Below are 24,503 nucleotides of genomic sequence, written 5' to 3'. Positions count from 1 at the left end.
GGTGACTCAGTCAGTGTTCGCGGGAGCGCCGCACCTACACCGGCCAACCCAGATCCCGACGTCGGACTGCGCCCGGCCCAGCTCTCTGCGCTCGCCAGAGCCAGCGGTCTGCGCGCTCCGCCCCCGAGCAGTCTCTGCCTTCCGTTCAAGCCCAGCGCCCTTCCCGGGACCCCTGCCCTTCGGGCAGTGCTGCCACCCTGCCGGCCATGGAGACCCCGTCCCAGCGGCGCGCCACCCGCAGCGGGGCGCAGGCCACCTCTACTCCGTTGTCACCCACCCGCATCACCAGGCTTCAGGAGAAGGAGGACCTGCAAGAGCTCAATGACCGGCTGGCCGTCTATATCGACCGCGTGCGCTCGCTGGAGACGGAGAATGCAGGGCTGCGCCTTCGCATCACCGAGTCGGAAGAGGTGGTCAGCCGTGAGGTCTCTGGCATCAAGGCCGCCTACGAGGCCGAGCTGGGGGATGCCCGCAAGACCCTTGACTCAGTGGCCAAGGAGCGCGCCCGCCTGCAGCTGGAGCTGGGCAAAGTGCGCGAGGAGTTTAAGGAGCTCAAGGCTCGGTGAGTGCAGCCAGGTGGTGGCGTGCTGGACGCTGGCATGAGGGCGGTGGACAGTGCGCTGCCGGCCGGCTCCAAGAAAGAAGCCAAGGGCCCCGGGCAGTCCGTAACTTTGCCAGTCTCCTCCCTCCCACCAGTTGGGAACTGCCCCCAACGGGTGACTGACAGTACCTAGGGAATTGTCAAGACCCCACAGAAAGGGAAGGGGGTCTCCGGGAGAGAATAGAGGACATCGCGGGTAGGTAGGGGCTGGTGGCAGGCCCTCAGTGTGTCAGGATACGATTTGACAACTCTTTGGAGCCTGGGGGAGGGACTTGAGCAATGCAGAACTGGCTCTGCCAGGTCTCTGAACTCTGGACACCCAGAACACACGGGGATGAGTAAAAGGGTCCCCTTAGAACTTTCTTGACAGGCTTGGCATACTGCCAACTTCGCCAAACTTGGCTCTGAATACATAATACCCCCTGAGACAGAGCCTTGGCATCTGTCCAGCGGGCAGAGAGAGGTCATCGAGTCTGGGCGGCCCCTTTGTCCTCTGCAAAAGGTGTGGTGGTGACCCCTTTGGCACAATCTTTCCTGGCTTCCTTCTAAGAGCTGGAAAGCTCTCCCTCGCATGCTATGTGTCTGGGACCTTTCTTGGATTTGGTTAGGCCCCTTAGAACAGCTCCAGGAGATTGGCTCCCCCGCAGCTCCCACAGCCCTTGGCCTGCTAGGCCCAGGAATGCAAGTGAGGGGGGAGACCCAGGGCAGATGCCCAGCCCAGGAAATTGTGCTATGGCCAGATCTGGGGTACCCCTTCCCTCCTACTGGGCCCTCTGCCTGATGTTTTCGAGGGTCAGGGGCTCTGCCTTGTCCTCCCTCTACTTTCATTTTCTCAGCCAAGCCTTAGTAATCTCTGCTCTGGCCCATCCTCTTGGCGGGAGATGGGAGATGTCTTGATCTTTGCCTTATTAAACTACTGGAATACAGTGACATTTTTTGAAATCCAGCCGTTGGGAGCTTTAGGCCACTCCCACTACACCCATCCCTGCCCCACCCTACCCCACCCTGCTTGATTCCACCTTCTTTTCTAAAATGGCCTTTGGGAGCCTGAAAGCTTTCTTTTCATCCTCCAGTGGTTTGGTTTTCTCCTCTTCCCTTTTCTCAATGGAGACTTAGGGCAGAGAGTGTTGGAGATCCCCAAGTAGCCTTGGGCTTTGGCTTCTCCGCTTTTGTGTGTGTGTGTGTGTGTGTGTGTGTGTGTGTGTGTGTGTGTTATCTTCTCCAGACTCTTGCTCTTCCCAGAACCTTATATAACCCTGATCAAATCAGCCATTCTTCTTTTTTTTCTTTCTTTTTTTTTTTTTTTTGGTGAGACAGGGTCTCTCTATGAATGTTCAGGCTGGCCTTAACTTTGTAGCCCAGGCTGGTCTCGAACTCACAATGATCCTCCTGCCTCAGCCTCCTGAGTACTGGGATTACAAGCACGAACCACCACCCCAGGCTAGATCAGCCATTCTTACCCTTTTTTTTTTTTTTTTTTTTTTAGTATCAGAGATAGAACGCAGAACCTCACACTTGCGAGGCAGGCATTTGTGTAGCTGAGCTATAAACCCAGCTCTATTCTTTCTTTCTTTCTTTTCTTTTTCTTTTTTTTTTTTTTTTTTTTTTGTGAGACAGGGTCTTTCTATGCAGTTCAGGCTGGCCTTGAGCTCACTTTGTAGCCCAGGCTGGTCTTGAACTTGCAACGATCCTCCTGCCTCAGCCTACCGAGTGCTGGGATTACAGGAGTGAGCCACCACACTCAGCACTTTTCTTTCTTCTTCTTCTTCTTTTTCTTTCTTTTTTTTTTTTTTTTTGTACTGGAGATTGAAAGTAAACACTCTTAACTGTGAATTATATATCCCCAGCCAGGTTTTTTTTTTTTTTTTTTTTTCATACCAGGAATTGAACTCACAACCTTGAACATGCCAGGCAAGTGCCAAGGTACTGATCTAGCTCTAGTCCTTTTTTTTTGGGGGGGGGGCTTTTTTTTTTTTTTTTTGAGACAGGGTCTCTAAGCAATTCAGGCTGACCTTGAGCTCACTTTGTAGCACTTTGTAGCCCAGGTTGATCTCAAAATTGCAACGATCCTCCTGCCTTAGTCTCCTGAGTGCTGTGATTACAGGCTTGTGCTACCGTGCTCAGCATGGTCTCTCTCTCTTTTTTTCTCTTGTCTTTTTTTTTGGGGGGGGGGGTACCAGGGATCGAACCCACAACCTTGTACTTGCCAGACAGGCACTTATGCTGCTGAGCTAAATCCCCAGCCCTCTTGTCTTTTTTAATATTCTGAGACAGGGCCTTACTGAGTTGCTCAAGTTGGCTTCAAACTTGCAGTTCTCTTGCCTCAGTATCCTGAATGGCTGGGATTCAAACTTCATACCCACTTGAGGGATCATTTGTCTTTTTTAGTAGAAATATGAACAATTTAGCAAGATAGACAGGAAGTAAGGTAGGGCTGGTCTAGTAAGTGAGTGAATAGTGTTTTTAAACAAGTCCTCTCAGTTATCTGAGCTCCCTTGCTAGCCCTATGAAGGATATTATTAAAATTGGGGAAAAATTGTTTGGGGAATAGGCCAGGGGAGTCTATAGCCTCTTACTTACTGGGCCATGCCAGTCTGTCTCCTGTGCCTCACGGTGCAGCTGTCCAGGCCTGGGACACCAGGCCAGTGTGTGCGCATGTGGTGGGGCCACTGGAGCAGTGTGTGTACTTGTTATATTTAGCCACCTGCCTCTATTCTCTCCCACTGATCCTAACTAGGGAGGCTGGGCTTCCGGAAAGTGGGGGAGGTTTACACACTTAGATCCCAGGCTAGAGAAGATCAAGGGGACTCAGACTGGGGTGTGGGTCACTTTCTGTGTCTACAGTGGGAAGAGCTGGAATTGCTTGCCCCTTTTTGTATCTGCTGTTCTCAGGTTGAAGTGAAGTGGCCTAGCCCCTCCCAGGAAAGAAGGTGTTGCCTGGCTTAATGTTTAATTAGAGCTCAGAGTTCAGGGCCAGGAGTAGAATTGGGTACAGAGCTGTCTGTAAGATGGTGTGGTAATCCTTGACCCAGCCTGAATACCTTGACCACAATGGGTTCTCTTTGTTGGGCTGGATTTTAGGCACAAATGGGAAAATTGCAAGGACAGGGAAGGGGCACATGGGGTCCAAGCTTGGGTTTCTGGGCCCCACCCCAGTCATCTTGCCTAGGGTGGATGGATGACTCAGATGATGCCCTACCTTCTGCCACCCCAGGGTGGCTTTAAAAGAGACAGCGAGAGGGGCTGGGGATTTAGCTCAGTGGCATAAGCGCCTGTGCCTGCCTTGCAAGTGTGCGGTGGTGAGTTCGATCCCTGGTACTGATAAAAAAGAAAAAGATAAAAAAAAAAAAAGAGAGAGAGAGAGAGAGGGAGACAGCAGGAGACACAGTGGAGATAGCAGATATCTTTTTTTTTTTATTGGTACTGGGGAACAAACTCACAACCACGTGCTTGCAAGGCAAGCACTTATGCCACTGAGCCAAACCTCCAGCCCTGACAGCAGATGTCTTAAAGGAGAGAAAAGAGGCTCGAATGTCTGTATCTTTTGCCTTTTCTCCAGAGGTCCCTTTCCTGTCTGGTTTCTAAGACCCTTTGGAAGGGTCTGGAAGCAGGGCTCTGGACAAGCACTGTGCACAAGTAATTAGAGTGCAGAGTGATCTAGAGTGATAGCTGGGGCTGTACCACCATGCCAAGGCCTGTGCCTTCCCTTGCGGAACTGTGGGAGGAAGGCTGAGTCAGGAATGGGGGAGATCCCAGGCCCACAAAGGAGAAGCACCTCTTCCTTCCATCAGGCCCTTACGCTTGACAACTTCCTCGATTGCCTGCCTTTTGCAACCCTGGTGCAGATAGGCAGGGAGATGCAGGCTCCTTTCAAGACAAAAACAGGTATGGAGATGTGGAGCTTGCCCTATGCCAACTAGCAAGTGGTAGTAAGTCAGGACTTAAACATGGGCCTTCTGACTTCCCCTTGGATCTCCCCCTGCTCCCCTTCTCCCTCCTCCCCCCTCCCCCCCCTTCTTCTTTTTTTCCCTCTCTCTTTCTGGTTTTGGTAAGACAGGGTCTCACTGTGTTGTTCATGATCCTCCCACCTCAGGATCCCTAGTGCAGAATAACACGTGTGTGTTACCATGGCCAACTTCAGTTTGGTACTTCCGTCATCAGCGCTCACTTCTCTATGCTTAGGGACAAGTTGAAGATCTAGAGGGGATAAGGTGAGGATAGGTAACTGACGCTCATTCCTGCAGCCTGCAGATTCTGCTGTGGGACTAGTGAGGCCTTAATGCTCTGCTCTCCTGCCTGGGCCTGTTAACTCTTTCTTCATCAATACCTTTGGCCCTAGCCGGGGCCTGGAAGGACCAGAATCCCACTGGACCATAGATTATGAGACAGAGTTTGGGGAGCCTGGTGATTTGTATGTCTTGAGATTGTCATGAGAATTGTTTACCTGGATTGTAAGGAAGCTTGCCCTTTGACAGGGACCAGCGATTGGGGTCTTTGAGGATGCCTTGAGGGGGCTTCCTCCTCTTACTTCTCTAAACTACTCTCTTCCCAGTCTACATTCTGATTGGAAGGTACAGCTAAACCAGCTAAACCTGGGGGCTGAGAAGTACTTATTGGGCTCCTAATGCCTGCCCCTGGCCTTTAGGAGTCTGAGACTTCCTCTTGCATGGGATGTGCCCACTGCCTCTTCTCCTGGTCCTATTCAGTAGCTCAGGATCAGAGCTGAAGTCAGGGACAGCTGGGAGATAACTGGTAGAAGATTCCTTTTACCTACCAACTGTCCTGTCCCCATCCCCGTCCCCCCCCCCCCATCCCTCCCTGCCACTTTACTACCTCAAGCAGCTGCAGCCAGCCACAAGACCAAGCCTGGCTCCTGGGAAGCCCAGGCACTTGAGATAGACCCTCCCATTCTCACCTTGGCTCCCATGAGCCTGCCAAAGGTAACACAGGCTGAGTGCTAAAATTCTTGGAGACACCTGGGGAGGTGTAGGCTGTTTTCTGAAGCAAGGTGGCCCACCACCAGAGCTACAGATAGTGTGAGATAGTGGAAACTGCCCCAGCCCTCCATGTCCTTAGTTGTAGGCTTAGCCCTGCCACTAAATTGCTACGTGACCTTGAGCTAGTCACTTCCCCTCTCCAGAGTTCCCCAGCTATAAAAGAAAGGGCTTGGGCCAGGGATATAGCTCAGAGGCACAGTGCCTGCCTGGCAAGCACCAGTACCTGAGTTCAATTCCAGGTACAAAAAAAGGGGAGGAGGGTTAAAAGATCTCTAGAGAACCCTGAGGCTCCAATCTTATACAATGACCTACAAAGTGAGAAAATAGTCCTTTATTTTTTTTTTCTTTTTGCTATTTTTTAAAATTAGATTTTATTGGTACATTTTAGATATATGATCACATTCATCATAGAGCATTTGTACCTGTACATTAAAAAACTTATAACTTGTTTTTAATTTAAATACAAAGCTTTAGGAAAAAAAAGAAAACAGTCCTTTAAAATATCAATTTATTAGTAGGCAAGTCAGATACAATCAATGTGAATGTAATTGATACCCAGGACTATCCTCAATAGAAATATTTTCCACTAGCAATGGAATTAAAAACACTAGTAAAAGGGCACAGCGCCTGCCTGGCACCCTCAAGGTTGTGAGTTTGATTCCTGGTATACCTCCCCAAATAAATAAATAAAAACCCACTAATACAGCCATGGTGGTGCTCACCTGTAATCCCAGCACTGGGGAGGCTGAGGCAGAAGGACTACTTAGTGAGTTCAAAGCTAGCCTGCACTACAAAGTGAAACCCTGTCTCAAAACAAACAACCAAAACAAAACAGTACTACTCTCCTCTATTTCCTGAGATAGTTTGTTTAATTATTGTGACATTACCCTCTTGGTATTCTGCTTTCCCTGCTAGTAGGAAAGGCGGGTGTGCCTTGCCTTTCAGACGGGGACAGGGAGGGATGGCACAGAAATGCCTTCCATTGCCAGACCTGTGTAGGGTTAGAAGGGAGGCCTTAGGGAAGGCCAAGTACTTACAGCGGACCAGGACTAGATACCATGCGCTTAGAGCAGATTGCGGTACACAGTGACCTTGACCTGCCTACCTTCCACCCTCCTGCACCCGGAGCAGCTCCCCCAGCCTGAGGCTGGTCTGTGACATCTAGGCTCTTAGCAGATCTTTATGAAAGTGGACAGTTTGGGAAGAAAAGTCTTCCCACCCTGCTGTCTAGTTGGGAGACCAGAAGCCAAAATCCTGCTTGTCAAAGCTAGGACTGTTTTTGGCCAATATCCCTGCTCCGCAGGGGAGCTGAGTCACCGTGGAGGGCAGAGTACAGCGTGGACAGGAGACCAGAAGCCAGTCCAGGTCAGGAACAGGAGGCCGAGCGATTGCTTTTGCTTGAGAACTTTTTTCTCAAGTTGTATTGGCAAGAGACGATGATCAGCATTTAGTGGGGAATAAGTGGAGGAATTGACACGAATGAGCCCCCGAAGGGCTGGCTTTGGGAAGCTAGGAATTCTGAGCAGTGGAGAGGAAGCCGGTGACGGAAGAGGCTCCGGCGCTGCCGCCCCCTGCCGGCTGGTGCCAGCACTGCATCTTCCCAGGAATGCAGTGGGACCAGAAGTCCCAGATCCTGCCCCACTTCCTCTCCTAACCTGGGGGTATGGCTCCTAATGTCTCCTTATGCTGTCAGGGTTAATAAATATGGGTTACCATGTTGGAAGACTGATGAGTCTCAAGATGGGACTGCTGAGTCGCCTTCTTGTGAAGATCCCTGAATGCCCCACCCTGTGACCAGTGGCCTCCATCCATCCTGTCTCAGGACATTCTGCCTTCTTAGGCCATCCCTTCCTGCCTCCCTGATCCTGTTTCTCTTGGTTTGCCCCCTAGGCCACACCCTTGCATTTTTGTGACAACACAGGAATGACTTTTAGAGAACTAGACCAGAAGATGGGAAGCGGAGTTTAGCAAGGGACTTGGTGAGGAAAGTTGGTGAGGAAGCCAGGTGAAGAAGCCAGCGCCTGGTGCCCTGGCTTCTAGCCCCAATTTCTTTGTATAATGCCACGTTGATACAGGCAGCAGCTGTGACTCAGGCCTGGCCCCCTGCCAGGCCCAGTGCCTCCACTGGAGTTGTGTCTGAACATGTCAGCAAGCCTTCATCTCCCTCAGCACTAGTGCCCCCTGCCCCAGTCCCTCCCGTCTCCTGGAATTAAGATCTGACTTTGGGGGAAAGACAGCTGGGAGCCTGGCTGCTCTGGAGAGAGGTTTGAGAGGCCACAGAACTGGGACATTCTTAGCAGTTGTCATACCCAAGAGAGGTGTGCGAAAGCTGGACCCTACCAGCTGTGGGCCATGTGTTTGGGAGGAAAATCCAGTCCAGTGCACCTACCATATGATTTCCGGGTGTAAGACAGCCAGAACTTCATAAGGGAGGGTTTGGGGAAGAGTCAAGGGGCTTGTAAGTCTTGGGGATACTTGTCACCCTTAGTTCATCTTTTCAAGGTCTCCTTTCCAGAGTAGTCCTGTGCCCTAAATGCCAGGATGAGGAGGACTTCTGGCTCCACACTGATGTGAGTGAATGTGAGGGTGTCAGTGAGAGTAGCCAGGAATGGTAGGTTCACTAGGCCTCTGTCACAGACTAGGTATGAAGGCAAAGGCACATGTATCTCCCAGCTTTCTCATTCAGTCTCTCATACTGTCTGCCTGTAATAGGCCTCTTTTTTTTTTTTTTTTTTTTCCACAGTGTAGTTCAGGCTAACCTTAAATTCACTTAAGTAGCCCAGGCTGGCCTTGAACCTGTGATCTGCCTGCCTCAGCCTCCCTAGTGCTGGGATTACAGGCATGTGCCACCAGACCTAGCTCAACAGGCCATTAAAACAAACAACAAAACAAAAAACAGGCCATTTTTTTCCCTTCACTTCTCTGGTTCTGGGAATAGAACCCAGGGCTACACATGCTGAACACACATTATACTGAGCCACACCCCCAGACCCATTTTGCAGTTCTGTATTTTCTCCATCTGCTGTTAGTGCCCTCAAGTGACCTGGTAAACAGGTTTTTAGAGTCAAGCTGCCCTTCTCCAAGCCTCAGTTTCCTCAGTTGTAAAAGTGCAAGAAAAGATCACACGAGAAATCCTGAGCATGTGAGCTGCCTAGTGTCTGGCTTTCAGAGGGCACAGGGAAAAGGCCCCAGCCCCTGAAGATAGACATTAGCTGAAACCAGCAGAGCAGGGCTGGGCTGGGTAGAGCTCCCCTGAGAGGGGCTGGGGATTTAGCTCAGTGGCATAAGAGCCTGCCTTGCAAGCAGGCCGTGAGTTCGATCCCTGGTACTGATAAAAAGGAAAAAAGACAAAAAAAAAAAAAAAAAAAAAAAAAAAAAGAGCTCCACTGAGGAATGGAGGAAGAGGTAGAGGGACTATACACCATAGTGTGATGGGAGGGTTTGCTGGAACAGAGGGCAGAGCAAATGTGTAAACCTTTTTGGCTGGGTGTGGTGGTATACCCCTGTGATCTCAGCACTTGGGAGGCTGAGGCAGGAGGAGCAATATGAGTTTAAGGCCAGCCTGGGCTACTTAACTGAGTTCAAGATCAGCTTACACTACATAGCAAGACCCTGTCTCAAAAAAAAAAAAATTGTACCAAATGTACATATTATATAGATTATTCATATGTATGCGTATTATTTATTGTATTTGGTTTTTTTTGGGGGGGGGAGGACAGAGTCTCACTTTGTAGTACTGAGATTACAAGTATGTACCACCACACTGGGCTGTATTTGGATTTTAGAAACACGTTCTGGGTGTATAGTTCAGACTGGTCTTGAAGCAGTCCTCCACCATACCTGGTGATACAATTTTAAAAATAATGGAATTGCTGCAGGCCATGATGGCACATTCTGTACCTGTAATCCCAGCACCCTGGAAGGCTAATTGTAAATTCAAGCCCAGCCTGGGCATATTTAGGATTTAATGAGATCCTCTCAAAAATAAATGAAATAAAAGTAAAAAGGACTGGGAATATTTAACTCAATGTGAATGCCCTGGATTCAACTCCCGGTACACACACAACGGAAACTGAGAGAGGGAGGAGGATGCAGGCAGGTTTGGGGTGCGGTGGAGATTCCCATTTAGGGTGGCCGCAGGAGACCCCCAATCTGCCCTGAGACACCTGGAGGTTCTGGGAGATCTCCCACCGGCTGGTGCGACCAGTCCTGTCACTCACTCAGGCCTTCCCAGCCACAGGGGGCGCGTTCCCCAGGAGACAGGAAGTACCCTGGCCCGAGATCTTTCCACCCCCTCACTGGAGGTGCCCCTGCCGGCTTCGCGATGGGGAACTCCGAGGGCCGGTGAGGCGGGCTGCCCAATCCGGGTGTGGGCTCCTCTCCGCCCCTGCTCCTAGTCTCCTCCCACTTCTTATTTTTAGCCCCAGTCTGAGGTCTGTCTGGCTAAGCAGCCTCTCCCAGGCGCAAGGAGGAAATGCGGGCCTCTCCCTCCAGCCTGCTCGTTGCTCCCAGCAACCAAATGCAAACAGGCTGCGGGCTACCATATCTGGCCTAGGGGTCAGTGACTCAGTGGGCGGGCAGCAAGGCCCAGCCCCGGGGTGCCTAGTAGGCCCTCTGGTGCCCTTCTGCACTAACCCGCCAACCTTGCCTGGTGGAACCTGGCCTAGGCACCTGCCAGCTCCACATCTTTTACCTCACTCCTTTTTCGAAGCTCCCTGCCCCCACCCTATCCCCCTTCTTTCCTTCCTGGGGTGGGTTTTGCCAACTGTGGAATGAATGCAGCAGGATCCCCATCTCTTGTCTCAAGAGGCTGCTGCAGGAATGGAACCACTCCTGTGCTGGGGGAGGGGGTGTGTTGTGGAAGATGCAGATGAGGGAAGAACTGGCCCAACCAGCATGGCGCCGGGCCTAGGGCAGGATTTGGGAAGCCAAGATCTCCCCTGTGAGCACTAGAGGATTTCCCAACCCCTGCCCTGGTATTGTCTGCCTGGGCATGAGTCACCTGGGGAGGCCAGGCACCTACCCTCCCCAGCTCCTGGCCTGCCTCACCCTTTCCTCAAAGTCAACTCAGCTTCCCAGCCACAGTGCTCAGCCCGTGCCTTGCCTTCCTAGGCCATCCCTGGGCGGCTGGGGCCTGGGCCTGTAGGGCTTCTAGGGGCTGAATGCCTGGTCAGTGTCTGCTGTGGTCCCTGCTCAGTCTACAGTGTCTTCTAGAAAGGAAATGGTGATTGGTGCTCCCAAGGTCTGAGTCATGGGCCATGGGTAGTAGTGGCTTCTTCCCCACAGATGGGAGCTCCCCATGCCTAACTAAGAAAACCGCAGAGGCACTTCCCTGCTTCCCTCTGAGCTCTGAGATGGTTTCTTTCATCTTCAGGATGTGACTTAGTTTTAATCACCTCTCTGCAGTGCTAATGAAGCCTGCAGGAAGTGGTGGGTATGTGGTGTGGTCAGTGATAGTGCACCTGCCTAGCAAGCAAGAGGACCCAGGACCAATCCCTAGCACCTAGCACCTCCAGAGGGGAAAAGACAAAACCTAATTTATTTAGAAGTCAGCATATCAGGGCTGGGGATTTAGCTCAGCAGCATAAGCGCCTGCCTTGCAAGCAGGCAGTCGTGAGTTCGATCCCCAGTATTGATAAAAAAAGACCAAAAAAAAAAAAAAAAAAAAAAAGAAAAAGAATTAACATATCATGGTAAGTGCTGGTACATCATCCTTTTCTAGGTCTGCTATCTATTTCTATAGGACCTCTCTGCCTCAGTTTCCGTAAGAACAGTAATTGCATCTTTCTCAGAGGATAGCTATGAAGTTTCAGTGAATTGACACTAATACTTAGAGCGGTGCCTTATATGTAATAAGTTGTGTGTTTGCTATTAGTTGTGTCCCCCATATAATGTTTTAATCAAGGACAGACCATATATATGAAAGATAGTTCTCTCCCTGTTTCAAAAGATTATGGTCTAGGACTGGGGATGTAGCTCAGCGGTACAGCACCTGCCTGGCAAGGATGAGGTTGTGAGTTCAATCTCTGCTACCAAAAAAACCCCAAAAAGATTATATTGTCTAGTGACAGCATAGCATAAGTACACTAGAATGTTTGCACAATGAAATTTTCAGCCTCTCAAATGTAAACTGTCATTAAGAGACTGATGACATATATATATATATATATATATATATATATATTAGCAGTGCTGGTGATTAGAACCCAGAGCCTAGCACATCTAGACAAGGGCTCTACAATTGAACAATACCCTCCCACCCATGACTGTATATTATTATTATTACCATGACATCCCACCTTTGGGAGCAACAGGAAGAGGTTGCAGTGAAAACAAAACAAAACAGTTCCAAAACAGTTAAACTCCTGTGCGTGTCAGATCATCGGCTACCAGAGGACAGCATCTGTCTTCCTCAGTGTCTGTTGGGCAGTGCCAAGGAAGGGTTGTTTCCTGAGGAGCGACTACTTCTCTGGTGTCCAAGGAGGCAAGGGAGATAAGACTAGGGAAGAGATGTTCTCAGGATGTGAGCTGAAAATACCCTGCACACCTTTCTGTCTCTTAGCTCAGGCTGCCCTTCTGGGGCATCTTGTGGCGCAGGGTCTACTCACAGAGCCTTGTGGTCTGGTCTGGGAGGCATTAAGGAAGGTGGGGGGAGCAGTCTCAGACCATTAGCCAGCTTGCAGGACCACCCACCTTCCTCTGCACCTCCCATTCCTTATCTGTAAAAGGAGGTGGCTGAGCCAAGGAGTAATTCTTTAAATTCAGGGAGGCGCCACATGTGGCCAGCTACTGCAGTTGGCCTGCAGGGGAGAGAGGCCTCTTCTGGCCAGCACATGCCAGCCTTGGAAGGGGCCCAAAGAGCCTGGAGTCTATGTCTGCCTCCTCGCTTCACTTTACCAGCAGTTTTTCTTCATTTTCCTCCCTCCCCCTGCAGCTGCCTCAGCTTCAGAACAGCTCTGAAGTCATGGAAAGTTGGGGCTGTACTCCCAGCCAGGGGCTGGGCCGGATGGCAGCCAAAACCTGAGCTGGGGTTTGACTTTATTTTTAGCTATTTCGGCTGAGACAGAGGAGGGAGACAATCCCAAGGTTGTGGAAGGGCCTCTTTTGTGTAGGACACACTGTTGCATTAGACAATTTGTTCTGTCCCTTCCCCTGCTCCCTGGGGTGTCCCTCTGTCCTCTCCCCAGCATAGTGGAGGCCAAGTTGGAAGTGTGTTCCTTGTTAAGTGTCTCCTCCCTCCTGAGCTTCCAGCAGTGTAGGCTCTCTCCCTGTCCTCATGGAGCTGAGGGCTTTTGTGGCAGAAGGAAAATGTTGGCACAACTGTGTTACCTCTTTCTCCCTGGGGTAGGCTTTTCCCGCCTGCCTGAGTTTAGTTTTTTTCTGTCTGCCACACTGAGTTTGTATATGGGAACTGAAAGGTTGCAGACAGCATCTGGGACAAGGCCCTGGGATCTTTTTCTGCCACTCCCTGGGTCTACAGCTTGCTCTCTGCTTATTCTTGTGAAGCAAGTGTAATGTCAGCCTGGACAGTTCTTGGCTTCCCTGGAGGCTGTAAGGAAATTGGACCTCTCTTTCTCCAGTTCCCTGACAGAAATGACCAGGGGCCCGCCAAAGCGCGGGAGGGCAGCATCGCTCTGGGAAGTTAGGTACAGTAACAGTTTTGCCAGTTTGAGGAGCAGGGAGGCTCCAGCTAGGAGTCCAGGTGGACTTGGAGGTCAGGGAGCCACATCTGGAGCCAGATGTTAAGGCTTGGGCTGATGGTGAGACTCAGTGTTTTCTCAGGGATAGGAAAGAGGTGGGGACCCTTCTGCTCTCCCTGGGTCAGGAAACCACAGTAGTCCTGAAAGAGGGAAGGGTCAATACTACCACCTCATTGCCCTTGTCCCAGGTCTCTCTTTGACCTTTAACCAGACTTTCCTTCCCTAGTACTCCATGCTATAAAAGGGATCCGGAGAGGGGCCATCATTTTGGGGCTCAAACAGAGAAGCAGTAGGGGCATGTGACTCCAGGCCACGGAGCCTAGCTAGTCCTCTGGCTCCTCTGAGGGAGGGAAGCTCAGCTGAAAGGCAAGTGGGTGGAGTCCAGGGAGGAGAAGGTTAGGGCCTGTGTGGGAAGGGTGAGAGACAAAGGTGCCCCTGTGTCTTTTGGGAGGGGAGAGGGAAAAGCATTGATATCATGGGATCTAGCTTCACCCTTAGCCCTAGGCACGTTCCTGAGCCCTGAGTCATGGGAAGGGTGGAGAAGCAGGAAGGGGGTTTGGGGGACCTGAGGGGGGAGGTGGGAGCTCAATCGGAGTAGGCAGATGCAAACAAACCTAAAACCAGGACGCCCCCTCCTGGCAGCTGGAGGCACAGCTGACTTCTGAAACCCTTTCTTCTTTAGCAATACAAAAAAAGAGGGTGACTTGATGGCTGCCCAGGCCCGGCTCAAGGACCTGGAAGCACTGCTCAACTCCAAGGAGGCTGCACTAAGCACTGCTCTCAGTGAGAAGCGCACCCTGGAGAGTGAGCTGCACGACCTTCGGGGGCAGGTTGCCAAGGTAGGTGCCCTCAAGACCCACTGTAACCCACCTCACCAGCTGTGCACTCGCTCCTCTCCCCTCCTGCCCTCCGCTGTGCCTGGTTTGCCCTCCTTTTAGATCCAGGGCTCTTCACTTGTCCTGGCATTTCTGCTCATCCAAATCATGTTTCAGCCTCCTTTAGCTGCTTAGGGAATTTCAAGTAATCCAAAAACAGTGTCCGTTTAACTTTGCTGTGAGCTGTGACTAGCCCAGGATCCCTCCCCTGGGCAGCTTTTGCCCTCTCTGGAAGAAAGAAAAGAGGAATAGCTGTTGCTGCAGCTGTAACAGGGCTCTGATGGCTAATCACATATGAGCCCAAGTAATCATATAGTGGCCTGCACTTTAAGAACACTCATCGCTGCCCTCTCTGCTGCTGCTTTCTCATCTTACAAGAGAGGGCCCAGAATCAGCTGAAGAAGGCAGCTCATTCTCAGTTTCACAGCCTCCTCTGCTCACAGCAGGCCAGACCAGTTGGTGGGCAGTCTCCCATCCTAGGCACTCTTCACAGACCTCCACCATACTCCACCACACCAAGGAGAATCCAGGAGAAGGTCAAGAGTACACCAAGAAAGGGTCTGGCCTCCAGCCCACCTCCCTCATCCCCTCCTGGTTGGGTGTGCTGATCGCCTGCTCATTCTAAAATGTATGCTGGGTGGGGTGGCCTGTAATCCTAGTATGGGGAGGCTGAGGTTGGAGGATTGCCATGAGTTTAAGGCCAGCCTGAGGTACATGGAGACATTCCATCTCTAAATAAATAAATAAGCCGGGCATGGTCACACATGCCTGGGATCCCAGCACTCAGCAGGCTGAAGCAGGAGGATCCCTGTAAGTTCGAGGGCTACATAGCATGGCTACATAGAGAGCTCAAGACCAGCCTGAACTACATAGTGAGACCTTGTCTCAAAAAAAAAGAAAGGAAGAAAAAAGAAAAAGACTGGGGATGTAGCTCAGTGTGAAGGCTCCAGGTTCCATCCCTAGTAACAAACAAACAAAAGCAAGGGTCTTCCCTGCTCAGACTTTTTCAGAAGCTTTTTTTTCTCCCATACCAGGGATTGAACCTAAGGCCTTTGCACTGAACTATATTCTTAGCCTATATATATAATTTTTTTTTTTTGAGACAGAGTCATACTAAATTGCTAAATTTCCCAGACTAGGGTTGAACTTGTGATCCTCCTTCCTCAGCCTTACACTGAGCCCCTTCCACAGGCTCCACTAACGTGTCCCCAAGTGTCAGCCTCTTGGATCCCTTCCCAGACTCTCCAGCCACCAGGCACATTTTGGTTCCTTCCCTCCTGCTTCCTCTCTGCTTTGTACAGATCTGCTTTTTGGCAGCTGCTGTATTGTGCCAGAGAGCAGGGATCCCGTGGTGCTGGAGGAATTTATCTTTGAGTTCACGGCATAGTACCTACCCAGAGTAGTTACTGTGAACAGGTGAATGTCCTTACTTCTTTTTTTTTACACTTTTTTTTTTTTCTTTTTTCTTTTTATTGGTACCAGGGATCGAACTCATGACTGCCTGCTTGCAAGGCAGGTGCTTATGCCGCTGAGCTAAATCCCCAGCTCTGAATGTCCTTACTTCTATGGGCACCCAGGGCTCTCACTGCTCCTGGCTCTTCTCCACATGTAAAAGAGGCTTGGGAATAGCACTGCCCAGCTTCTCTCAGTCTTCCTCCTGCCCCTGACCTCTGCCTGCTTCCTCTTAGCTTGAGGCAGCCTTGGGTGAGGCCAAGAAGCAACTTCAGGATGAGATGCTGCGGCGGGTGGATGCTGAGAACAGGCTGCAGACCCTGAAGGAAGAACTGGATTTCCAGAAGAACATCTATAGCGAGGTAGGCACTGAGCATTGCATTGAAGCTGGGTTGTGAAGATGCAGATCTTGGGGTCAGGGGACCCACTGTATACAGTGCTTACCTGCTTGAGTCCCTGTACTAGTAGATAGGCATGGAGGGTGGCCAGAACCCAGCTATTGGGTTAAAGTGGACTTACGGATTGGGGGTAGGGTGGGGAGCTTAGCCTTTTGGGTCATACCCTGTAAGAAACTTCTTCTGATTTTTGTCCGTGTATCCCTGCTCTAACCGGTTATTCCAGGAACTGCGTGAGACCAAGCGCCGCCATGAGACACGGCTGGTGGAGATTGATAATGGGAAACAACGAGAATTTGAGAGCCGTCTGGCTGATGCCCTGCAGGAGCTGCGGGCCCAGCACGAGGACCAGGTGGAGCAGTACAAGAAGGAGCTGGAGAAGACGTATTCTGCTAAGGTGCCCACTCTTCCCTAGGGCCTTTTGCACCCACTGCCCCAGCAGCCTTAGCCCTGCCTTGGGGGAGAGCCAGTGGTGGCAAGGACCTCAGGGTGGTCCTCCACTGTCCTACCCTGCCTCTGCAGTTCTAACCTTGTACATTCCCTGCAGCTGGATAATGCCAGGCAGTCTGCTGAGAGGAACAGCAACTTGGTGGGGGCTGCACATGAGGAGCTACAGCAGTCTCGGATCCGCATTGACAGCCTGTCAGCCCAGCTCAGCCAGCTGCAGAAGCAGGTGATGCCCTATGTACCAGCAGCCACCAGTCTGGGCTGCCTAGGGAAGAGGAAAAGCATAGAATGGGGGCCCAGACTGGGGAAATGGGCTGGGATCTGGGGTCAGATGACCTGCCTACCGTAGTAGTCCTCCCTCTTTCCATGCCTTCCTTCTCAGGTCCATTTTTCCTATTTGGAAATTAGATCACTGTTCTCTGTAACTCAGATCTGTCACCACCCTCTGCAGGGTTCCATGGTAGAAGCATCAGGAGTTTTCTCGAGGGCTATGCCATTTGGGACAGGAGAAAATGGGGTCTGGCCTGAGAACAAGGGATTTTAGTTAGATTCTGGCTGCTGCTGCTTCCTGGTTGCCGGCCACAGCCACATTAGAGTCCACCTTGGCCTCCGGTGGAAGCCTGCAGATGCTGGGACAGGTCCTCAGAGTCCTCCACTTTATCCATGGCCTCCAGTATCCATGCCTTTGTGAGCTCACCAGATTCTACTTCCTCCTCCCCAGCTGGCTGCCAAGGAGGCAAAGCTTCGGGATCTGGAGGATTCACTGGCCCGTGAGCGGGACACCAGCCGGCGGCTGCTGGCAGATAAGGAGCGGGAGATGGCAGACATGCGAGCGAGGATGCAGCAGCAGCTGGATGAGTACCAGGAGCTGCTGGACATCAAATTGGCTCTGGACATGGAGATCCATGCCTACCGCAAGCTCCTGGAGGGCGAGGAGGAGAGGTGGGCACCCTGGGAGGAGGTGGGAAATGCTAGCAGTAGCCTCTACCTGCAGTGGTCTTGACCCAGCCTTCTCCTCCCCTCCCCTCCCCAGGCTCCGCCTGTCCCCTAGCCCCACCTCGCAGCAGCGTAGCCGAGGCCGCACCTCTTCCCACTCATCCCAGACGCATGGCTCAGGGGGCAGCATCACCAAAAAGCGCAAGCTGGAGGCCACTGAGAGCCGCAGCAGCTTCTCTCAGCATGCTCGCACCAGTGGGCGTGTGGCTGTGGAGGAAGTGGATGAGGAGGGCAAGTTTGTGCGGCTGCGCAACAAGTCCAACGAGGTAGGCTGCCAGATGGGGTCTGAGGGGACACAGCCGAGCTCCAGCCCTGGCTGCTGGACTCAGGGGCTATGAGCAAGTTGTTTAACCTTGGGCAAGTGTTTAACCTTGGAGAGCATCAGTTTCCTGATTTGTAACACAGGAACAAGGAGCAGGCCTTAAGTGCCAGGTGTGGCAGTGCATGCTTTGTAATCCCATTGCTCTGAGGCTGAGGCAGGAGGATTGCCAGATGTGAGCCCAGCCTTGGCAACTTAGTGAGATTCTGTCTCAAAAAATGAAAAAAGGGCTGGGGATATAGCTCCAGTGCAAAGGCCCCAGTACTTCCAAATAAAAGTGGGTCTTAAGTGAGTTACTGGGAAGAGGTAAAGAGGAAAGATAAACCAGAGGCTAGCAGAGTGCTGATGGCTGGGGAGTGGAGGGAGGAATAAGCCTCAGGGTGTAAGCAGTGGCCAGCCTGCCTGGGCCTCACTTGCTGGGTTGCAAGCTCAGCTGGGCTCCAGCTCAGCCTCTCACATATCTGGAATGGCAGGTGTCCCCCTCTGCCCTGGGCAGCCTGGATCCGAGAGTGAGATGCACGAAGAGTCCATCTGAGTCTCCTTCTTTCCCTCCCCTCCTGGCAGGACCAGTCCATGGGCAACTGGCAGATCAAGCGCCAGAATGGAGATGACCCCTTGCTGACCTATCGCTTCCCACCTAAGTTTACCCTGAAGGCTGGGCAGGTTGTGACGGTGAGTTTCGGGGTACTTAGGTGGGAACAGCATACCCTGAGGATGGCAGCACTAGAGTAAGCATTCTTCTCTAATCCTCTTTCCCCAGATCTGGGCTTCAGGAGCTGGGGCTACCCACAGCCCCCCTACCGACCTGGTGTGGAAGGCCCAGAACACCTGGGGCTGTGGTAACAGCTTGCGCACGGCTCTCATCAACTCCACTGGCGAGGTGAATAGGCTGTTCCCCCCTCCAACTCCCCAAGGTTATCCCTGTGACCAGACTGGGAGCAGCTGTCCCTAACTCAACAAAGCTGATTCAGGGAAGCCAGCCTGGAGGCCTGTTGAGGCAGAGCCACGTGCCATGCTCCTTCTTAAGGGAATTGGCAGTGTCTCTGTGGGTAGAGCAAGTTCATCATTGCTAATAGTAGCACAGGGTAGGACACCAGAAGGTTCCAGATGGCCCTGCAGGTAGTCAGGCTGTAACCTGCTCTCTTCTTTGACCTTTTGGCCTGGTTCCATGTCTGTAGGAGGTGGCCATGCGCAAGCTGGTGCGCTCAGTGACTGTAGTGGAGGACGACGAGGATGAGGATGGAGATGACCTGCTCCATCACCACCACGTGAGTGGCAGCCGCCGCTGAGGGCCAGCCTGCACAGGCAACCCGGCCAGGCCCGGGACAGCTTCTCTCCCCGCCTCCCATGCCAAAGTCTTTTCATTAAAGAATGTTTTGGAACTTCACTCGCTGCCCTGGCTTTCTTCTCTCTCCTCCCTCTACCTGGAACAGGGAACCCAGGTGTCTGGGCACCCTACTCTGGTAAGGAAGGGAGTGGGAACTTCCTGGTGCCATGGAGCTCCCACGGGAGCAGGCCATAAGGGTCTGGATTTGTCTCCTGGGCAGGGAATGGAGGACAGAGGTGGGGTGCTCAAGCCCTGCCTCTCTCCCCCTTTCTTGTCTTCTTCTGGTCTTACCACATGCATGTCCTTTTATTGCCCTCATTTCTCCTGCAAGAATGTTTTCTCTTATTCCTGTCCCCTCCCAAATTAATTTTGCTGCATGTCTGCTGCCCTATCAGCTTGTTCTTTCCCTACGCATCATCATTTCCTTTCAAGCTCATAGAATTTAAAACAGAGTCCAAGCCACACCTGTCTGTCCCCATGTCCCTCTGACCCTTTCACCCTTTCATGCATGTCCTTCTTCCTAACCTCTGGCCTTCAAGCCCCTCTTGCCCTCTGGCTCCAGGGCTCCAGGGCACAGAACCCCACCTTCTCACCTGCTGACTGGAGCCTGAGCCTGTGTGTCCAGCACAGCCTGGGCATCTGAGCAGTTGGTCCCAGACTCGCCGTCCCGCCTGAGCCTTGTCTCCCTCCCCAGGGCTCTCACTGCAGCAGCTCGGGGGACCCCGCTGAGTACAACCTGCGCTCACGCACCGTGCTGTGCGGGACATGCGGGCAGCCGGCCGACAAGGCATCTGCCAGCAGCTCGGCAGCCCAGCTGGGCGGATCCATCTCCTCCGGCTCTTCTGCCTCCAGTGTCACAGTCACTCGCAGCTACCGCAGTGTGGGGGGCAGTGGGGGTGGCAGCTTCGGGGACAACCTAGTCACCCGCTCCTACCTCCTGGGCAACTCCCGTGCTCGAACCCAGGTGAGTCACCCCTCTGCCTGCATCCCTACAGACAGAATCTTGGTCATTGACGGTTAGGATAAGGTGGCCCTGGAGAAGATGGAGCCTTCTCTTCCGCATCCCGGAGGAATAGGAGCCTCTCCCCTGCAGCCTGGGTCCTAAACAGTCCACTCCTGCTTCCTGCCCCTCCTGTCTGAGCCCCAGACTTGAGGGCAAAGCTAGAGGGCAAGGGGTGGGGGCAACAACACCTCTCTGCTGCAGGTCAGGGAGAGACAGGCCCAGTCTAGCCACTCTACTCACACTGTTCCCCTCTCTTCTCTCTTAGAGCCCCCAGAACTGCAGCATCATGTAATGTGGGACCTGCCAGGCAGGGGTGAGGGTGGAGGCTGTCTGCTTCCTCTTCACCTCATGCCTACCCCTTGCCCTGCACCTGATGGGAGCAGGCTTGAAGCCAAAGAGAAATACCCACTTTGGTTTTTTTGTTTTCATTTTTGTCTTTTTCTGTATTTTTTTCTAAGAGAAGTTATTTTCTACAGTGGTTTTATACTGAAGGAAAAACATAAGCAAAAACAAAAAAAGTCTCCAGCTCAATCCTAATTCCCCCGCCCTTCCTTTCCCTGCTTCCAGGAAACTCTATATCTGCCTTAAATATCAAAGAGGGCTTCCTCTAGGAGCTAAGGGGAAGGGCTGTTTTCACAGACTTACTAGTGTCTTCTTTGCTATCCTGGCTGTTCCCTCACCCCGGGGACCCCATGACATGGTGCCTGAGAGGCAGGCATGGAATCTTCAGCTGCCAGGCCAGCTTGAGAGAGGGGAGTGCCAAGCTAGGCCCCCCCACGGGTTCCACTAAGTGGGCTGAGGCTTCAGTGCCTGCCCTGCCTCCATTCCCCCCTCACCCCCATCCTAGCCCTGGGGTGAGTCCCTTCTCCCAGGTTCCAGCTGTGCTTGCTTTTGTATATTTCCCTTAGACAAGAGATGGGAATGAGGTGCAAGGTGGAAGAAGAGGGGAGGCAGATCCTTTGAGCCTGCCTTCTCCCAGCTTCAGAGCCTGGCTGCGTTCTGTCTAGTCACTGGAGGTCAGGGTCAAGTGGGGTGCAAAGAGGAGGGAGAGGGGGACTCTGGAAAGGATAAGAGCCAAATAAAGGAGGAAGGCGAGGTGGTAGAGTGTGGTCATACTTACTGGCAAACACTAAGGTGCCCCTTGCCACCCTGCTTCCCATCTTGCACCCCTTCCCTCCCCCCGAATCAATACACTAGTTGTTTCTATCCCTGGCTGCTGTGGTGTTTTTGTTGGTGGGCGTCACCGTGTTCTCAGGGGCACAAGTACACAAATGCCCCAAGGTGGCCACCTTCTCATGCTCGTTGCTGCAGCCTCTCCCTGCTCTAAGGGCACAGGGTAAGATGGAGCCCTACGAGCACCCAAAGCAAATGTCTGGGCACTCGGGCTATGATAACCCTCTGGATGTCCTCCCAGCAAGTGGGTATCCACACACCCCCCAGAAGTAAAACATTTCCTACCTAACCACCTTCCTGCAACACTGATCACTCACCCAATAGGGCCCTGGACATCTCAGTAATTGGCAGCAAAGACGAAAGGAAAGGAAAGAAAGCTGGATAGGGCTGGTCTTGCCCACAAGCAGTTAATGTGTCTTTGTACCACATTGTGGTCAGTTTGGGGGACAAGGAAATGAGCAAGACAATACACCCAGTGTCCTCAGGGAATCTCCACTCCAGCTGGCATAAAGTGACTGTGAGGCCAAGCTAGTGGCTTATGATGGGGAGAATGAGCCTATGGGAAGGGACCCACACAGGGAGCTGTGGTGACCGAGCTCTTCCCCACCGTGGTTCTATACTGTCTCATTTCACCTTAGACTGTCCTGAAAGGTAGCTCTTGTCCCCTTTACCTGGAGTTGGAGGTCCAAGGACACAAAGTGGGTGGCAGAGATCCCAACCATCTGGCTATAGAGCATTGCTCTTGTGACATCACACTTCTCTCTAAACAAAAACCATGCATGATGAAAACATAAGTTTACTTTCTGGGCAAAGGAGTTCCCCATCCCTACCCCAAGTGAGAGGGCTTGGGTATGGCGCAGTGGTAGAGCTTTTGCCCTAGGTTTGGTCCCCAGCACTGCAAATCATAAATTATGGAGAAAAAGGAGCATGTGGCTGCTGGGTGGATGCATGTGGATGTTGGGAAAAGCAAAATAATGAAGAAAGGTCTCAAGTCTGACTAAAAATCCTCGATTTTCTTGGCCTGAGCCCTCTGGAAGAAGAAATGCTACGAGAAGGAAGTGGCCCTACAGGTAGCGGTTCCTGCCAGGGGCGAACAGTTTCAGAGAAGTCCAAGGCCAAACCTCTAAGAGGTTTGCAGCCAACAGCTGAGTCCTGTAAGGCAGAACGTAAACGTCCACTTCCTGTGCCGAACACCTGGGGGCGCCAGAAGGCAGCTAGGCGTGCGTGCGTGCATCCTGGCGGAGCTCCCGCTACGCGCTGAGTCCGGAGCCCCACGGGCTGAGGACCAAGGAAGGTGCACTCTTCTGGGGCTGGGAGATACCAGGACCGAGGGCCAGGTGTCCGGCTCTAGAGGAAGGGAGCCAGGACCATGAGACAAGTGAGCAGATACAAACCCTGAGCCGGCCTTGCCGGGAACGTACCGCTACTGCATCCGCGCACGTGATCGCTCACGTGATTTCCCCCTAACCTCCCCCCACTACCCCGCCCATTCGGCGCTGTGCAGACAGCTGGGGATTGTTTGAACATATTTTTTTTTTCATTATTTACGCATATACTTTATAGTAAAACTGGAGATGCAAACACCCCACCACTCCCCGCTCTGCAGACTTTTCTCTGAGCTGCATCAAGCTCAGAGACTCGGCACCAGGTCTCCTCCAGTTCCCTGCGCATTGCTTACTTGGCGACCAATTCTCAGTCTCCAACTGACTTGCCGGCGTTTGTCACTGTGGCTGACTCATCTTTCTAGGTCTACTTTACTCATTCTTGCGCTTCTCATTCCCGGGCCTCAGAACGAAACCGCAGGGCCATTTCTGGTTGGGTTGTGCTCAAGGCACTAGAGGCTTGTCCAACCAGCGACCTTGCACACTGCCTGCGGTACTGACCGCCAAGGTCCTAGGTGCAGCCTATTTCTTTGTTGCAACCTCAGATCCCCATGTGAAGGTCGAACGGCCGAGTTAGCAGGTCCTGAAGTGACACCCCAGCTCCACCCGGCTGCTCTGCTCAGCAGAGCACATCAGCAGATGACCTGTCCCTCTTCTTTTCGTTTTCCTGACCCAAAAGCTCTGGAGTTGTCCTGAGCTCTCTTCACCTTCCTGTACCCACAGTCAATCCTTAGCAAATCCTATCTGGATTAAAATTGAATTTAAATTTATTCAAAGATTTATTAAGAAAATTTTTTTCTTTGTAGGAGATTAAGCCAGGAAGATGCACTTTCTACTTGAGCACTCAGGATAGTGATGATGATTGCGATACTATTTGGGGAGGGGGGTCCTGGGGATCGAACTCACGACCTAGTGCTTACCAGGCAGATAATTGTGTGTGAGATACTACTATCGAGATTACTATTATTGAGATACTTCTTATGCTGCCCATGCTAGCCTTACTCTAAGGCTCAAATGATCTTCTTGCCTCAGTGCCTTGAACAGCTGTGACAAAGAGTGCATGCTACCACTCCTAGATCTAGTGATTTATTGAAAGCTTTATGACACATGTGGAATCTAGTCCGTTTTCACCCGTGACTATCATCTGGGCCATCATGCTATTAGTGTCCTGACTGGCCTTCTACCCCAGCATTGCAGAGTTTGTTCTCTACACAGTGATCCTTTAATAGTTCAGCTTTCTGCTCAACACACAGCCTTCCAAACTGTCCAGCGTAAGAATGAAACTGTTCACAATGACAGGCAAAGCCAGGCATGAACTCCCCCTCCCACTACTGACACCTTATCTGTCACCACTCCAGCCCCAGTGACTGTCCGGTTGTGCTTAGACCACACCAAGTGCTTGCCTGCCCTAGGACATTTGACTCATTGTCCTCCCTGCCTGGATCACTTTGTCAATCAAAGATCCACATGCCTTGTCTCCTCACTTTCTGTAGTCTATATTGAAATGTCATTGGTCAGCAAAGCCTCTCTGATTAAATTTTATAAAATAACTATATCATCCAGGGATATAGCTGGACAGCACAGCACCTGCCTGGCAAGTGTGAGGTTCTGAGTTCAACTCTTGGTACCAAAATAAATAAATAAATAAATAAATAAATAAATAAATAAATAAATAAAATAATGTCGGGCTGGGGATTTAGCTCAGCGGCATACACACCTGCCTTACAAGCAGGTGGTCATGAGTTTGATCCCCGGTAGCAATAAAAAAAAAAGTATCCTCTACATCTGGAATCCTAGCACAGCAGAACTACTCTCACTTTGTTTTTCTCCAGAGCA

General features: G+C 51.7%; 1 protein-coding gene across 1 annotated transcript; it reads left to right on the top strand.

Moving 5' to 3' along the window:
* On the top strand, nucleotides 1–21,318 carry Lmna (lamin A/C). Its single transcript, XM_063249586.1, has 12 exons — nucleotides 1–562; nucleotides 13,981–14,137; nucleotides 15,862–15,987; nucleotides 16,247–16,417; nucleotides 16,568–16,693; nucleotides 17,189–17,409; nucleotides 17,501–17,729; nucleotides 18,347–18,454; nucleotides 18,543–18,662; nucleotides 18,961–19,050; nucleotides 19,804–20,073; nucleotides 20,378–21,318. Exons 1-12 carry the CDS (start codon nucleotides 207–209, stop codon nucleotides 20,402–20,404), a joined length of 2,001 nt encoding a protein of 666 aa, XP_063105656.1. The 5' UTR covers nucleotides 1–206; the 3' UTR covers nucleotides 20,405–21,318.
* Nucleotides 21,319–24,503: the final 3,185 nt, after the last annotated feature.

Source organism: Cavia porcellus, unplaced genomic scaffold, assembly GCF_034190915.1.
Source record: "Cavia porcellus strain 051 isolate PalLab524CR breed Dunkin Hartley unplaced genomic scaffold, mCavPor4.1 scaffold_6, whole genome shotgun sequence".
NCBI classification, from domain to species: domain Eukaryota; kingdom Metazoa; phylum Chordata; class Mammalia; order Rodentia; family Caviidae; genus Cavia; species Cavia porcellus.
Note: the sequence above shows the minus strand (reverse complement) of the source record. Positions and strands in the feature narration are given on the sequence as shown.